General features: G+C 46.6%; 1 protein-coding gene and 2 long non-coding RNA genes across 3 annotated transcripts in view; 1 reads left to right on the top strand and 2 right to left on the bottom strand.

The window, feature by feature from the left end:
- LOC142741568 (uncharacterized) overlaps positions 1–16,865 on the bottom strand; it is a 459,428-nt gene that overhangs the window by 292,732 nt on the left and 149,831 nt on the right. The window lies entirely within an intron of this gene.
- The window catches only part of LOC142741566 (uncharacterized), an 89,363-nt gene that overhangs the window by 52,214 nt on the left and 20,284 nt on the right, over positions 1–16,865 (top strand). The gene's annotated exons all lie outside the window — the stretch shown is intronic.
- Positions 464–5,931, bottom strand: LOC142741565 (uncharacterized). The gene is made up of 2 exons (XM_075850931.1): positions 5,826–5,931; positions 464–2,879 (listed from the first exon to the last, which is right to left on the bottom strand). The coding sequence occupies exon 2, from the start codon at positions 2,867–2,869 to the stop codon at positions 965–967; it is 1,905 nt and encodes a 634-aa protein (XP_075707046.1). The 5' UTR covers positions 2,870–2,879; positions 5,826–5,931; the 3' UTR covers positions 464–964.

Raw genomic sequence — 16,865 nt, 5'->3', positions numbered from 1 at the left:
ATCTCTGCTAAACACACACACAGCTCTGCTACACACACATTCACACACACAGTTACAGCAGGTGTGCAAGGTGGTCGCGGGGGGGCTGTCGCGAGGGGCAATCTGGTGGGGGGGGTCACGAGGGGCCTTTTGCAGGTGGGTCGCGGGGGTAGGCCGTGAGAGAGAGACAGACACACACACCTTACCTGCAGTGCAGACGGTCTTCAAAATGGTGCCGTCTTTCCCCCACAGAATAACTTCTATGCTGGGTCGCTCCGAACTGCACCTGCTCAGTACAGAGTGAGATAGCAGAAGCAGAGAGCACAATGAACGGGAGACGTTCATTATGTACTATGCACTGTGCTGTCGTAATTCATCTGTGTATGTGTCGTTAAGAGATACATAAACAGACAAAATAAAATATGGCAGCCCCCAGCACAGTAAGAAAGTGTTAATTAAAAAAAACATGGTGTGAAAAAATAAATAAAGTCAATATAATATTTTATTAAATAAAGACACATAAATGTTTAAAAACCCAAAAAAATTAATGACACCTTTCCTTTAAGCTCCTGACTTTATCTTTAAAATATGCAAATAGCGGGAGGCGGCAGCTCTCTATCAGATCTCTTAACAGATTTTTGGCCGGGATTAAGACCTGTTGGTCCAGATAGCCCATATGCTCCTGTACACTGACTGTATAGTCTGTCTCGCCAGCTAAGTCCTTGGTCTCCGTCATCTAATTTTGATGGATAACTGGCATCTCTGGACTCCACCGGCCGGTGAGTCCGCGTTTTGTCCACACTCCTCGATGTAGACCTGAGGCTCGACCACAAGTCAGACTGCTAGCTCTGCCCTCTAGATGTCAATATTGATGTTCAGGTCTTGACCGCTGATAATGATGTTCACACCCATTGGATGGTACATGGGAAGTGATGTACAAGCTTGATGTCTTTGTCCTCAGCGGCTCATCCCTGATGCATGCATTTTATTTGTTAGCACTGCCGATGTAAAACCACTTGGTGGCCAGGATGGAGACGACCTTTTCAGTGGCTTTTCTGATGTTACATGAGAAGCCTTCGCAGTGCAGTGTGGCCAGAGCTAGGCTGAGTCGATATAAGTCCAGGTCTTTCATGACATCATGGTTGATGGCATATTTAAGAAATTCAACATGTCTGACTACGGCCTCCTTGTCCTCTGAATTGACCAGATAGCTTGGGGTCTGGAGGAGGAGGGTCTTCATCAATTTTGGTTCGTTATGAGCCAGACAGCTGTAGATGGATCTCAGGTCATTGAGGTTTGGTGAGATTTCCTTCCGGAAAAATCCCAGAATGTTGGCTCTTTTTATGTAGGACAGGCAGCTCTGCAGAGATGAAGTAGTGGCTGCTACTATCTCCTGGTTGTCACTATGTAATTTCAGGAGCAAAGTTGGTATAAAGCTCCTGACTCTATCTGTAAAATATCCAAATAGCGGAAGGCGGCAGCTCTCTGTCAGATCTCTTAACAGGTTTATGGCCGCAATCTGGACTTGTATGTCCGGATAGTCCATATGCTCACGGCATATTTTAATAAATCGTCTACTGAGGACAGAAAGCTTCAGGCGTCTGATAATGGAGGACAGCGCCCTCAGTGCCGCCATGATGATCTTGGTGTTGCTGGTCTTTGATAGTCTAAATTCCAGCTGGGCAATGATCTTATTCTTGTAGCTCTCCACAAGTCTTGTGGCTCCGGTGGTGGCATTCCCCAGTGCCTCCATGGCGATGCTGCACAAGATGTTATCCTCCTCTTCTATGAACTTCAACAGATGTTGGATTGCGCACTCTTGGTATTTCTGCTTCATAAGTCTTGGATGCTTCAAAGCCTCATTGAAGAACATAGCTGCTGTCATTTTGGCCTTTGGGTCCGCATTCTTCAGGGCATTGAGCAGAAACTGGAGGAAATCTTTTGTTATTTTCCTGCCATATACCAGAGATGTCACAAGCGTGTTCATCTCAATACGCTGCTTCTCTGTATCTTCCAGTTCCTTATTCTCCGCCGCAACTTGCTCCCTGTACTTTTCAAGGAGCTCGGCATGAGGAAGGGTCTGTAACTCGTCATCGACCGGCTCGGTCGGCTGTTTCTCTGATGATTCGGGTACAGTAAAGAATTCCAGGGCAACTTTGGTGGAGTATTGAAGCTCAGTATGGACATCAGGCAACCAGGTGGAAATATTGGTCTTCATGTTGCTTATGGCCTTCATAAGTTGCACCTTGCAGCTGCCACCCTTCACAATATATTCTTGGACGCTGTCGGAGAAACGTCTTATAGCATAGCACAACGTCTCCTTAGATAGTTGGTCAGGAGCGTCTTTGACCACTCGGCTCAGCACTGGCAGCATGTCCAAAATGTGTGGCATGATGACTATAGCACATAGAGATGTCACTTCTGTTAAAGTGTCGACAATGGCAGCATTGAAATCCTCATAAACGATGTTGTATCTCAGTACCCCGACCACCGCTTTGAGATGGAGGATGCTCAGCCAGACGATAACCTTCTTAGTCATGGCATAGGAATAGTATTGTCCCTTCATGTACTCCACCTTCAAGTGCTCACATAGCACATTGATCATATATTCCTTCAGGTAGTGGGCCGCGTCTCTTCTGTACTGGATGACTCTGATGAAGAAGCGGCACATGGCGGCATTGTATTCAGATGGTAACAGGTCACACAGAATGGCTTTCTTAAACACATCTGTATAAGTAAAGAGATCTTCAGCCGCCTTCTCCTGGATGAAATAAGGGACACAGGCTCCTAAGACGTCTTCTTCCACCAAATTCCAGGTGTCCAAAGCATTTTTGAGCTCTTGATTTGTGTCCACAAAGAATGTCTGATGTTTTCTATTCATGATCTTCATATCCACAGATCTGCTGAGGCGAGAAATCATTGTGTGGTTACTAAATCATCTGCCAAAAAGAAAATAGATCCTAGACTTCTCTCAATTATCAGCCCCTAATAACCATGTGATGACTGCATGAAGAGTGCCCTCCCAATGCAAAGAAACGACAGTGCAGCCGAAGGAGAAAGCAGCACTCCTCTACACTGCGCCCTCTGGTAGTGTAAGAAATTAAAGGTTTCAGAAAATGAATGCTACATATAAGGTTATATGTAATATCATATAGGTTATTTTATTTGGGTCAATTAAAGATGGAGGATCATGGGAATAGTTGCATGTCTTAATGAAATTCATATTATCAGTATTCACGATACCTATTGTTTACCCTGGTTCTCACAACAAATGACCCAGACGTTCACAGGTACACTACCGTTCAAAAGTTTAGGGTCACTTAGAAATTTCCTTATTTTTGAAAGAAAAGCACAGTTTTTTTCAATAAAGATAACATTAAATTAATCAGAAATACACTCTATACATTGTTAATGTGCTAAATGACTATTCTAGCTGCAAACGTCTGGTTTTTAATGCAATATCTACATAGGTGTATAGAGGCCCATTTCCAGCAACCATCACTCCAGTGTTCTAATGGTACATTGTGTTTGCTAACTGTGTTAGAAGGCTTATGGATGATTAGAAAACACTTGAAAACCCTTGTGCAATTATGTTAGCACCGCTGTAAACAGTTTTGCTGTTTAGAGGAGCTATAAAACTGACCTTCCTTTGAGCTAGTTGAGAATCTGGAGCATTACATCTGTGGGTTCGATTAAACTCTCAAAATGGCTAGAAAAAGAGAGCTTTCATGTGAAACTCGACAGTCTATTCTTGTTCTTAGAAATAAAGGCTATTCCATGCGAGAAATTGCCAAGAAACTGAAGATTTCCTACAACGGTGTGTACTGCTCCCTTAAGAGGACAGCACACACAGGCTCTAACCAGAGTAGAAAGAGAAGTGGGAGGCCCCGCTGCACAACTGAGCAACAAGACAAGTACATTAGAGTCTCTAGTTTGAGAAATAGACACCTCACAGGTCCTCAACTGGCAGCTTCTTTAAATAGTACCCGCAAAACGACAGTGTCAACGTCTACAGTGAAGAGGCGACTCCGGGATGCTGGCCTTCAGGGCAGAGTGGCAAAGAAAAAGCCATATCTGAGACTGGCTAATAAAAGGAAAAGATTAATATGGGCAAAAACACACAGACATTGGACAGAGGAAGATTGGAAAAAAGTGTTATGGACAGACGAATCGAAGTTTGAGGTGTTTGGATCACACAGAAGAACATTTGTGAGACGCAGAACAACTGAAAAGATGCTGGAGGAGTGCCTGACGCCATCTGTCAAGCATGGTGGAGGTAATGTGATGGTCTGGGCTTGCTTTGGTGCTGGTAAAATGGGAGATTTGTACAAGGTAAAAGGGATTTTGAATAAGGAAGGCTATCACTCCATTTTGCAACGCCATGCCATACCCTGTGGACAGCGCTTGATTGGAGCCAATTTCATCCTACAACAGGACAATGACCCAAAGCACACCTCCAAATTATTCAAGAACTATTTAGGGAAGAAGCAGGCAGCTGGTATTCTATCTGTAATGGAGTGGCCAGCGCAGTCACCAGATCTCAACCCCATAGAGCTGTTGTGGGAGCAGCTTGACCGTATGGTACGCAAGAAGTGCCCATCAAGCCAATCCAACTTGTGGGAGGGGCTTCTGGAAGCATGGGGTGAAATTTCTCCCGATTACCTCAGCAAATTAACAGCTAGAATGCCAATGGTTTGCAATGCTGTAATTGCTGCAAATGGAGCATTCTTTGATGAAAGCAAAGTTTGAAGGAAAAAATTATTATTTCAAATAAAAATCATTATTTCTAACCTTGTCAATGTCTTGACTATATTTTCTAGTCATTTTGCAACTCATTTGATAAATATAAGTGTGAGTTTTCATGGAAAACACAAAATTGTCTGGGTGACCCCAAACTTTTGAACGGTAGTGTATATCTTACAGATGCTAACTAGTTTTTTTAACCCAGCCTTAAGGGCCTTCTATACCTGCCGATATTCGGCCGGTGCAGCAATTGCCGATCAACGAGACATCGTTGATCGGCGCTTGTTTGCTCCTGTGACACGGAGCTATGGATGGGAACGAGTGGTTGTTACTCCGATCGCTCATCCCCATACATCATTATCATGTCGGCAGCGAGTCTCCCTGTTTACACAAGGAGATGTGCTGCCGACAACGATAATATTTTACTTTTTTAAAACGGTACGACCAGCAGATGATCGAGTGTTTGCTGCCCTTTTTTAAACAGGGCAATTATCGGCAACGAGCGTTATATGAATGCTCGTCTGCACGATAATCGCCCAGTGTAAATCCCCCTTTACCCATGGACAAACTCAGGATGTCATAAATACTAAAGGTGGTTGATAAGTGGCACCAGTATTCTATATCCGCATGTTACATGAGGGGGGGGGGGAGTTCTTTTTATCAGGAAGGTCAGGCTATTTGTCTCTAAGAGGGGCAGACAAGGGGGTATAAAAGACCCAAGCATGACATGAGGGGAGCCACTTGGGAGGCCACTTGAGGAGGGACATACTGGAAAGGAGACTTCCTGGAGTGTGGGGAGACCATGGATGGTACCTATAACGTGTCATGTAATTATTGATGATAAGGAAAAAGTGTCTCCGTAAAGTTCATTGTTTATGGCTGTCGCTATGTACAAATCTCCATAGAAGTCTCAGAATAACTAACTGTCATTTCACTCTTTATACAATATACATTTTCATACACTCAATCTTGTATGTCATTTATTGCGCCTGACCTTAGAATCTAACCCAGTAAGAGGGTGAAAGAGAAAAATTCTTACAGGGGCAGCACATGGAACTCGCTGCAATACTTCACAAGAAACATTCTACATGTTCTCCTCTTACCTCTGAATCGTGGATCTGAAGCTTCTGGATAAAGCAAGATTTCTAGAAGTCACAGGACTCAAGAAAAAGTCAAGTGAGAGCGACGAACCAAAAAGCAAGAAACTATTGGTCTATAGCGGCTCAACGGAATGTGACTGATCTGCAGCTTTTATAGAGAAGGTGAATTATGACATCACTGATGACCTCACACTTACCTTACATTCTAACACACATCAAATGCTTTTTGTTTTTTTTTTTGTTTCTTATTAACATATCTTTATTGAATTTCAGTAATAAAAACATTACAACATTTTAATATCCAGCGATTATAAATATCATAATGCTCAACAATTTATCTGCACAATTTACATCAGAAAACACATATCTCCCCGTCCCCCTCCCACCCCAAAGACACGAGCCAGGTAGGAGGTTGGAGTTGTAGTTGTGGGGTGCATTTGTGAGTGTAATATTGTATATTATGGAATATGGTTTTTATATGAGTATCATTTGTTGTGTAAAAGTTAACATGGAATGCTTGATGAAAAAGATTGCCAAAGTCAAGGATACTAAGGTGCTTGTAGGCCTAATGGAGGGGTCAAAAGATCCATGGTTACAAGCCAAAAACGTTGTGACCCAGGCAATAATTGTCAAGAAGTTCTCAAAGTGTGAAGGAAAGTGTCCTCCAGCTTCTGCTGCCTGCTGGAGAGCAGAACAGTATTCAAAGATCGAGGAGCAAAATGATGTTTTATACAATAAAGTGGAAAGTCTTGATGTATTATATGGAGGTATGAAGGAACAAAAAGAAAACTTAGAATTTCATGTAAATGTTCTTAATAAGGAGTGTGAAGCATTAAGAATATCTGCCAAAAATGCTGCTGCTTATGTTTATTAGCAACCAGCAAATTGTAGCGGAGAACAAACAGATGAAAATGGAGAATGAGCAGCTTAGAGAAAGGCAGAGGCAGCAGAAAGTCATATTGCGGGGCTGACTGCTTCCTCCAGCAAGAATCAGGCGGTTCATTCAAAATCACATAAGAGCAGAGCCCAAGTGTTAAAAATGCTCATGTAAATGGTAACTAATAAGGGCTTGTCCGCACGTAACGGAATTACTGCAGAAAATGGTGCAGATTTTGCTGCGTTTTTTTCAAGTCTGTGAGATGGTGATATCGCCTCTAAAAAACGCAGTAATTCAGTCCACTTTCTGCAGCAGGAATTGACATGCTGCGGAACGGAAAAAAAACACAGCAGGTGAATTTCCAGAAGAAAGTTTTATGCAGCGTGTGGATGAGGTTTGCTCATTCACTCTCACTTTGATTCTACTGTATTCTGCTGCGTATTTCCATCCGCAATTCCAGACGGAAAATATGTAGCAATTCCGTTACGTGTGAACGAGCCCTAAGGCTACGGGGCCTTCTGTAAGGTATAAGTCAGTAACGTGCTTTTCTTGTGGTCACCTGCGGCATATTGCAAAGTATTGTCCATTTTCTGGTAGTGAGATGTAGAAAAGGGACAAAAGGTGTTTTGCATGTGGACATGTGGGTCACATTGTAAGATATCGCCCAGGACATAATCAAAAACATTTTAAAACGCGTTACACATGTGGGAAAGCAGCCACATTGTCAGACCCTGCCCCTCTTTAACCCTTTCAGGACTGAGACATTTTTTACTTTTTAGTTTTTCACTCCCCGCCTTTCAAGAGCCATAACTTTTTTTCTTCCGTCAATGGAGTGGTGTGAGGGCTTATTTTTTGTGTGGAAGGAGTTGTAGTTTATATTGGCACCATTTAAAATACCATATAACGTACTGGGAAACAGAAAAAATATATATTTGCGGGCTGAAATTGGAAAAAACTTTGATTCCTCCACCGTTCTTTGGGTTTTCGTTTTTACGTCTTTTACCGTATGATAAAAACCGCAACAAAACGTTATTCTGCTTCTCAATACGATTACGGTGATACCAAATTTATATAGAATTTTTATATTTGACTACTTTGAGATTCTGAGAGCCATAACTCTTTTTTGTTCGTCAGTTGAGGGCTTATTTTTTGCAGGAAGAGGTGTAGTTTTTATTGGTACAAACAAATTTGTGATCACTTTTGACAAATTTTTTTTAGAGCTAATATGACCAATAAATAGCAAATTTGGCAGTTTCATTATTTATTTATTTTTTACGGCGTTCACTGTGCGAGTTAAATAATGTTCTATTGTAATAGTTCGGATTTTACCGACGCAGTGATACCAATTTTGCTTATTTTTTTGCATTACTTTAGAGGAAAAATTATTTTTTGTTTAACTTTTAGTATTTAATTATTTCATTATGTTTTCCACTACTAAAAACTGTATGAAACTTTTTTCTACACAGTCTATTAGACCCCCTTTGGTACTTGAATCGGCGATCGTAAGCACAATACACTGCAATACTAATGTACAGCAGTATATTGCGGTTTTTACAAGCTTTTGTTTTACAGGCTTCTGTTGGCTTCTGCTTAACAGAGGCAGACAGAAGGCAGACCTGGGGGCTCTTATTAGGCCCCGGGACTTTAATGACAACTATCGGCACCTCGCGATAGCGTCACAGTGGGGAGATGAGCTGTCAGTGTGGACCAACCGATCTTCTTAATGTCTCAGATGCTGCGGCCGCAATTGACAGCAGCATTTAATGGGTTTAAACAGCCAGGAACAGCGCAACTGCTGTTCCTGCTCGTTAGTCCCTGGTCTCGGCTGTAATACACAGCTGACACCCGAAGCGTATGGAGTGGGCTCGCTCTCCGCACCAGGATGTGATATTACGTCGTGGTGGGCCAAGGGGTTAAAGAATGAAGCTCGGGATCCAAAGCCACTGCAGAATGTACCCAAAATAGAAGAAAGAGAAAGAGAAAATTCTTCCTCAAGGTGGGGATCCAGACCATGGCAAAATAGGAGACATTCCCACTGGGTTCCATTTCAGGTGGTTAAAGGGGTTTCCCATCAGAGACATTTATGACACGTCCACAGGAGCGGAATCCCCTGCCACAGGGGGGTTCCACTCCTTCAGGGAGCTACAGTGGAATGTATAGGAAGGTGAGATGGGGTGCCATCTGCAGAGCTGGGGGGTGTTATTTACAAGGGGGCTGTGTGGCACTACCTACAAGGGGGTGTGTGGCACTACCTACAAAGGGTGTGTGGCACTACCGACAAGGGGGCTTTGTGGCACTACCTACATGGGGCTTACTGGCACTACCTACAAGGCCCTTTGTGGCACTACCTACAAAGGGGCTGTGTGGCACTACCTACAAGGGGGCTGTTTGGCACTACCTACAAAGGGGTGTGTGACACTACCTACATGGGGCTTACTGGCACTACCTACAAGGCCCTTTGTGGCACTACCTACAAGGGGGCTGAGTGGCACTACCTACAGGGGGCATCTGTGAGTGGAGGGCTGATGGTCATTTTACTGTGAGTGGGGGGCTGATGGTCATTTTACTGTGAATGGGGGGGCTGATTGTCATTTTACTGTGAGTGGGGGCTGATGGTCTTCAAGTGGTTTCCACCTTTGACCTCCAATTGAAATTAATAGGAGGCAGAAAAAAAACATGCAGTGCTCGTTTGGAGTGCTTTTTTGCACGGAATCAGTCGACTGCGCTATTGATTCAGTCAAAAAAACGGAAACCTGAAGGAAAGGTGACAAACGGAATCCATTAGCAATATTTCCGTCACCATTGATATCAATGATGATGCAAATGGAAGCTAAGGTTTCCATTTGCCTTTCCATTGAGGTGTTCACCCGACGGAAACCTCAGACGGAACCCCCCAACGGAAAGCCAATGCTGATGTGAACAGGCTCTAAGATGCAGCATGAAGTACTATTTCATGTTAATATATTATGTAGCAAAAATAGCTAAGTCTATAATAGTAAGATATACCTTACAAATATAACGTGTGAACTTTCGTACATTGTACTGAATTAGTAAGAAATATTCCATCATTTTGTCCCTGCAATATGGATGTGAAACCATGCCTGTTAAATCATTATGTCTGAGCAGGGAGATGCTGACTGATCTCACTCCTGGTCCATATCAATAACATTAGAAAGGAAATAAATTGTCTATTTTCAATCATTTTCATTCAAGCATTGACATCTCACTTCTGTTCAGAATCAGAATCATTATCAAGTAATTTCAGTTGTATTATAGTCAGTTACACCATTAATTCTGGCCTATTAGCAATGGCGGATCATCATTAGGGTGATTCGGGCGGCCGGCCGGGGTCCAGGGATCCCAGGGGGCCCATGGCCACCCGAACCGCACATGACCGCACGGGCCCCCGCATGCCCGGTGACGTCGCTAGCACCGGAGGGGACTAGCGGCAGCCCTTTCACTTGTATCTGAGTCCTCAGGACTCAGATACAAATGAATATTGTAGGCTGCAGGCCACGTTAGGCTTGCAGTCTATAAGGCGCTGAAATACACGGTCTGTGCATGCGTCCAGCCTTCGCGGAGTACGGTAAGTAATATATATATATTTTTTAAAGGGGGTAGTGCTGTCTGGCCCTATATATAAGAGGGGGAGTGCTCCGTGACACTATATACACGGGGGGGGGGGGGTGCTGTGAAGCCCTATATACAAGGGGGGAAGTGCTGTGTTGCACTATATACAAGGTGGGAGCGCTGTGTGGCCTTATATACAAAGGGGGTGTCATGCCATGGCTGCCCGCCGTCAGGCTCACTTACCTCCTGACACCCGCAGCCATGGAACTGTGAGCGCTAGTCCCCATCTCCTCAGGAGACGACAGCGCTCACTTCCACTTCTCCCGGCCGGGTCCCGTAGGGTGCGCGCGCACGCTCGTGCCCACTCTTAAAGAGCCAGCGCACCTGAAATTAGTACAAAATTAGCCATGGACAATAAGAGGGGCCCAGCCCCTTCCTGCCTTGCCTGAGCCTTGTTGTCGTTACCCTAGTCTGTCTAAGCAAATGGTCTCCTAGGTGTTTTCCAGTTTCCAGTGTTTCCCGTTCCTGCTACCTGTTACCTGTATCCCGTGCTATCCTGGTCAAGTACCATGTTGAGCTGAAGTCGTGCTTTGCTGTGTACCACGCCTGACCAGCTACACCACGCCAGACGCCTGCCTGCTGCCTAGTCCCAGCCGAGCCTGTCTTGCTACTGTCTGGGCTACCACAGGTACACTATACAAACTATAAACTGTGACCTGTGTCCTATTGACCAGCTGCCATACCGTCAAGGCGGTATGGCCCAGTGGGTCCATGTACCCATTGTGACCGTAGGCTCAGGCCATGGACCCCGCTGGTCAATCCAAGACCATGATGATGTCACAAGAGATGCGGACGGATATGCTAGACCTCCGGTCTCAACAGGCCCAACTCCTTCAGACCTTGAACATTATTGCACAACGGCTGGAGGTGGAAGCTGCCGATCCTCCTACTACACCTCCTGGCAGTACTGATCCTCCGACTACACATCCTGGCAGTGCTGATCCCCGATTTTCTTTGCCACTTCCTGACCGCTATGATGGAGATGCAAGGACCTGCCTTGGATTTTTGAATCAGTGCCAGATACACTTTAGCCTGTACGCAAGGTCATTTTCATCTGATGACGCAAGGGTCGCTTTCATCGTCTCCCTCCTCACTGGCAGGGCCCTTACATGGGCGGACCCTATCTGGGAGAGACAAGGACCAGAGACCCGTGACTTCCAGGGGTTCCTACGGACATTTCACATGTTGTTTGTGGAGCCTGGATGAGTCTCGTCTGCAGCCGCTTCCTTGCTGAACCTACGCTAGGGAGACACCTCTGTGGGCGAGTATGCCAACCACTTCCGCACCCTAGCGGGAGAACTGTTGTGGAACAATTAGGCCCTGGTGGCGACATTCTGGCAGGGACTGTCTCCTAAGATTAAGGACAAGCTTGCCGCCCGGGATCTACCGTCTACCCTGGATGACCTCATCCTTCTGGCCGCCAGGATTGATATAAGGATCCGAGAACGGCTCCAAGAGGCTCGTCGGGATGGAGGACTCCCTAGCCCAATTCCTACCTTGCAGCAACCCCTGCTGTCCTCATATGCTGATCCTCCTAAGGAGTCTGTGAGGACGGACCAGTTTACCCAGGAGAGACAACGCAGACGCACCTCAGGACTCTGTCTACATTGCGGCCTCGGAGGCCATCTTGTGCACCTGTGTCCCCAAAAGCCCCAGAGCCTAGGGTTTGTGGGAGAGACAACCTTGGGTAAAGAAGGACTTTCGTCTAAATTATCCATTCCCGTGACCATAGTGTCCGGCGAGAAAACGCATCAGCTCTCTGCGTATCTGGACTCTGGATCGGCTGCTAATTTCATTCGTAGAGACCTGGTGGATCTTCTTCAATTTCCCACTACCCCTCTGGAGAGGCCGTTGATTGTTGCATCTGTGAATGGACTACCTCTGCCAGACCCAGTTATAGCTGTGACCAAGCCACTGAGGCTTCAAGTGGGAGCCCACCACTCCGAGCTCCTCTCGTTCTTTGTCCTGGCTAAAGCCGTCAATAGCCGATCTAAGCAGAATGTGCCTGCTCTCATCAGATCGCAGAAGTCACACGGCTTACTGCTAGTACCAGTGTGGGAGACTGTCTGGGAATCAAATGACTCATTGGAGACATGTCCGTTAAGTTTTGCTGCGGTTAAGGGAGAATCGCCTGTACGCCAAGTTGGAGAACTGCCTATTTGAGAAAGATGCTCTACCCTTCCAGGGCTACATCATCTCAAATCAAGGCCTCAAGATGGATCGTGAAAAGGTAAAGTCCATCCTGCAATGGCCACGCCCTCAAGGCTTGAGGGTCATACAGCTCTTCCTGGGATTCGCCAATTTCTACAGACAGTTCATTCCAAACTTCTCACTGACATCTCCTATCTCTAACCTCACCAAGAAAGGCATGAACGCCAAGGTGTGAACTCCAGAAGCAGAGGCCGCATTTAATAGTCTGAAGAGTGCATTCACTTCAGCCTCTATCCTCCATCATCCAGATGTTTCTCGACAGTTCTCGTTGGATGTGGACGCCTCCTCTGTCGGTGCTGGTGCACTCCTGTTCCAGAGAGGTTCCAAGGGCAAGTCAATGGTATGTGGCTACAACTCTAAGCTCTTCTCTTCCGCAGAACACAACTACTCGATTGGGGATCGGGAGTTACTGGCCATCAAATTGGCTCTGGAGGAGTGGAGGGTGCAATTCATCCCGTCTTGATATTTATGGACCACAAGTACCTCACTTATCTCCAGACAGCCCAACAACTGAATCCCCGTCAGGCCAGGTGGTCGCTGTTCTTTGCCTGGTTACAGTTTGAGCTCCACTACCATCCGAACGACAAGAATGTGAGGGCCGATGCCTTGTCCAGGTCATTCGAGAGAGAGGACACTTTGGAGTCTCCACAGAGTATCATTAACCCGTCCTGCATCATCCCTGTCAACACTCTGCCAGTTAGAGACATTCCCCCGGGGAGTCCTATTGTGCGTCTGGCTGACAGAAGAAGAATCCTAGCTCCAAATTGGCAGGTCACGCGGGTGTCCGTAAGACCCGAGACCTGAATGCTCGTCAGTTCTGGTGGCCCATGCTGCCCAAAGACATCACGAACTTTGTCTCCTCCTGCACGGTGTGCTCAGCAAATAAAGTTGCCCACTCCAAACTGGCGGGTCTGCTCTAGCCGCTGCCTGTGCCCGATGCCCCCTGGCAACATATTGCTATGGACTTTGTCACGAACCTGCCTCTCTCTGCTGGTTGCAGTACGGTCTGGGTGGTGGTGGACCGATTCTCCAGGATGGCTCATTTAGTTACACTGACCGGCCTACCGTCCGCTTCCCGGCTGGCCAATCTCTTCATCCAACACATCTTCCGTCTGCACAGCTTGCCTCTGCATATTGTGTCATATCGGGGGATTCAGTTCACCTCGAAGTTCTGGAGAGCCCTCTGCATACTCCTCAGTGTGAAGTTGAACTGTTCCTCTGCCTACCATCCCCAGTCCAAAAGTCAAGTCAAGAGAAATCAGATTATGGAGAACTATCTACGACGCTTTATCTCCAGGCAGCATGATGACTGGGTGCAGCTGCTTCCTTGGGCTGAGTTCTACTACAACAACCACACTAGTGAGTCCACCGCTAAGTGTCCATTCTTCATTGTCTATGGTCAGCACCCTCGAATACCTCTTCCTGTTTCCACTACATCCCAGGTGCCTGCAGATAACTCTGCATTCAGGGACTTTCTACAGATTTGGTAGCAGACTCGATCTTCTATTCTGCTCGCGGTCGACCGCTTGAAGAGAAAGGCAGACACAAGAAGACGAGAGCCTCCCCAGTTCTCTCCAGGCACTAAGGTCTGGCTGTCCTCTAGGAATATTCAGCTGAGGGTGCCATCGTACAAGTTTGCTCCCAGGTTCCTTGGACCCTTCGAGGTTTCCTACAAGCTTCGGCTGCCTCCTACCCTCAAGATCCCCAACTCCTTCCATGTCTCCCTGCTGAAGCCGGTGATCTTGAACCGCTACTCCAAGACTTCCACTCCTGCAGTGGCTCCCAGATTTTCATCGAGAGACTTTTGAGGTTAAGGAGATCATGGACACCAAGAGAGTGGGTGGAAGAACCTTTTATTTGGTGGATTGGAAGGGGTTTGGTCCCGAAGAGAGGTCCTGGGAGCCAGAAGAGAACCTTAATGCCCCTACCCTCCTGAAGAAGTTTCTCTCTCGTTCTGGCCCCAAGAGGGCGTAAGAGGGGGGATATTGTCATGCCCATGGCCGCGGGCCGTCAGGCTCACTTACCTCCTGATGCCCGCAGCCAGAGGCGTAGCTAGGTTCTCCAGCACCTGGGGCAAAGATTCAGTTTGGCGCCCCCCCCCCCAACCTCTTTCCCGACATTGCCTTCCCCCTCGCCGTGTTTGTTTTCTCTACCAATCAATGACGTGTCATTTCTTTTCCACATTTCTTTTTATGTAACTCGAGCATAAAAACATTTGTACATTTTACAAGCAATATAGTTCTATACACAACACCAAAACCAAGCTCAGTACATATATACAGCACCAGAACGAAGCTCATTACATATATACAGCACCAGCACAAATACAGCTCAATTTAGTGTAACCCCTGCCGTATAGGTATGTACGGCGTAAAACTACAGCTCCCAGCATGGCCCGAACAATGATAAGGATATGATGGGAGATGCTGTTTCACAAAAAATAAATCATATCATAATCACACCACCCATCATCTCGCTGCAGATCACTCAGTGACTACAGTGCTGATTAGAGGCAGAATAAACATTTACATTAAGTGACTCACCAGTGACGTCTCAGATTCTAGTTCTTTTTCTCCATCCGGTCCAGACGATGACTTCTCCCGGTCAAAGTCCATTTCTGCAGTTTGCCGCTAAGATGTCTTCAGCTTCTCACTCTTCAAACATTTCAACGCCTATAAATAAAGATAAAGTTCTCATTATACCACACACTACGCCCCTAAATATAATAGTGCCATACACTGCACCTCTAATTATAATAGCACCATACACTATGTTCCACACACACACCTTGCCCCCTGTAGATAGTGCCGGCCATGGAGCCCCCTGTATATAGTGCCCCCCATAGAGCCCCGTGTAGTGCTCCACAGATAGCCCACGCGTGTATGTAGCCCCCTGTAGATATAGCCCACCCCTGTAGATATACCCCACCCCCGTAGATATAGCCCACCCTGTAGATATAGCCCACCCCTCTATATAGTGCTCCACATAGAGTCCACCCCAGTATAAAGTGCTCCACATATAGTCCACCCCTGTATATAGTGCTCCACAGATAGCCCACCCCTGTATATAGTCCCCCTGTAGATATAGCCCACCCCTTTATATAGTGCTCCATAGATAGCCCACCCCTGTATATAGCCCCCTGTAGATATAGCCCACCCCGGTATATGGTGCTCCATAGATAGCCCACCCCTGTATATAGCCCCTCCTGTAGATATAGCCCACCCCTGTATATAGTGCTCCACAGATAGCCCACCCCTGTATATAGCCCCCCTGTAGATATAGCCCACCCTGTAGATATAGCCCACCCTGTAGATATAGCTCCACCATAGATTAAAGCCCCCCCTGTAGATAAAGCCCCCCTGTAGATAAAGCCCTCCCTGTAGATAAAACCCCCCTTGTAGATAAAGCCCCCCATGTAGATAAAGCCCCCCGTAGATAAAGCCCCCCCCCATAGATAAAGCTCCCCCCGTAGATAAAGCCCCCCCTTGTAGATAATGCCACAAACTTTTTATTACAATAAAATAAACAATTTAAATCACCTTAATCCCGCTCCCACGCCGTCCGGCAGCCATGGAGACCTGCTCTCTTCTACTCAGGTCTCCTGGGGGTTGAACGAAGCGTCTATGAAAGGCGCTGATTGGCTGGGCAAGATGACTTTCCCTGTCACTCAGCGCCTTTCATCGACGGAAGCGTGATAACGCTTCCCTGGTACAAAAGAGCTGAATAGCCGGGAACGGAATGTACCCGGCTATTCATTGCTTCTAATTGTACCTGTGTCCTATAGACACAGGTACAATTATAGTGCAGGAGGAAGTTGCGCTGGCGCCCCCCTCTAAGTTGCGCCTGGGGCACATGCCCCGCCTGCCCCCCCCCCCCTAGCTACGTCCCTGCCCACAGCCATGGAGCTGTGAGCACTGGTCGCCATCTCCTCCTCAGGAGACGCCAGCGCTCACTTCAGCTTCTCCCAGCCAGGTCCCGTAGCGGAGACACAACTTGACTTTCACTGTAGATGGCACAGTAGATGCAGCGGAAGAGACGACTTGACTTTCACTGTAGATGGCACAGTAGATGCAGCGGAAGACAAGACTTGACAGTCACTGTAGATAGCACAGAGGCACGGTAGCACGGAATACAGGGTACAGGCAGCAGGAATGGGTAACACTGGGAACTGGAAAGCACTTGGAGAGCATTTTCAAGACAAACTTTAAGTATACAACAATGCTCAGGCCAGCATTCTGGGCTAATTACTGATTATTAACAACTGGACGCGTACTAGCCCTTAAAGACCATGCACGCGCGGGCGCGCGCGCCCTGCGGGAAACAGT

This window comes from Rhinoderma darwinii, chromosome 2 (genome assembly GCF_050947455.1).
Source record: "Rhinoderma darwinii isolate aRhiDar2 chromosome 2, aRhiDar2.hap1, whole genome shotgun sequence".
Lineage (NCBI taxonomy): Eukaryota > Metazoa > Chordata > Amphibia > Anura > Rhinodermatidae > Rhinoderma > Rhinoderma darwinii.
The sequence above is the reverse complement of the archived record's forward strand: the minus strand, read 5'-3'. Positions and strand labels throughout refer to the sequence as shown.

What these genes read in the sequence shown, in the direction of transcription:
- LOC142741565 (XM_075850931.1), bottom strand. Translation starts at nt 2,869, where the DNA reads ATGAAGATCATGAATAGAAAACATCAGACATTCTTTGTGGACACAAAT.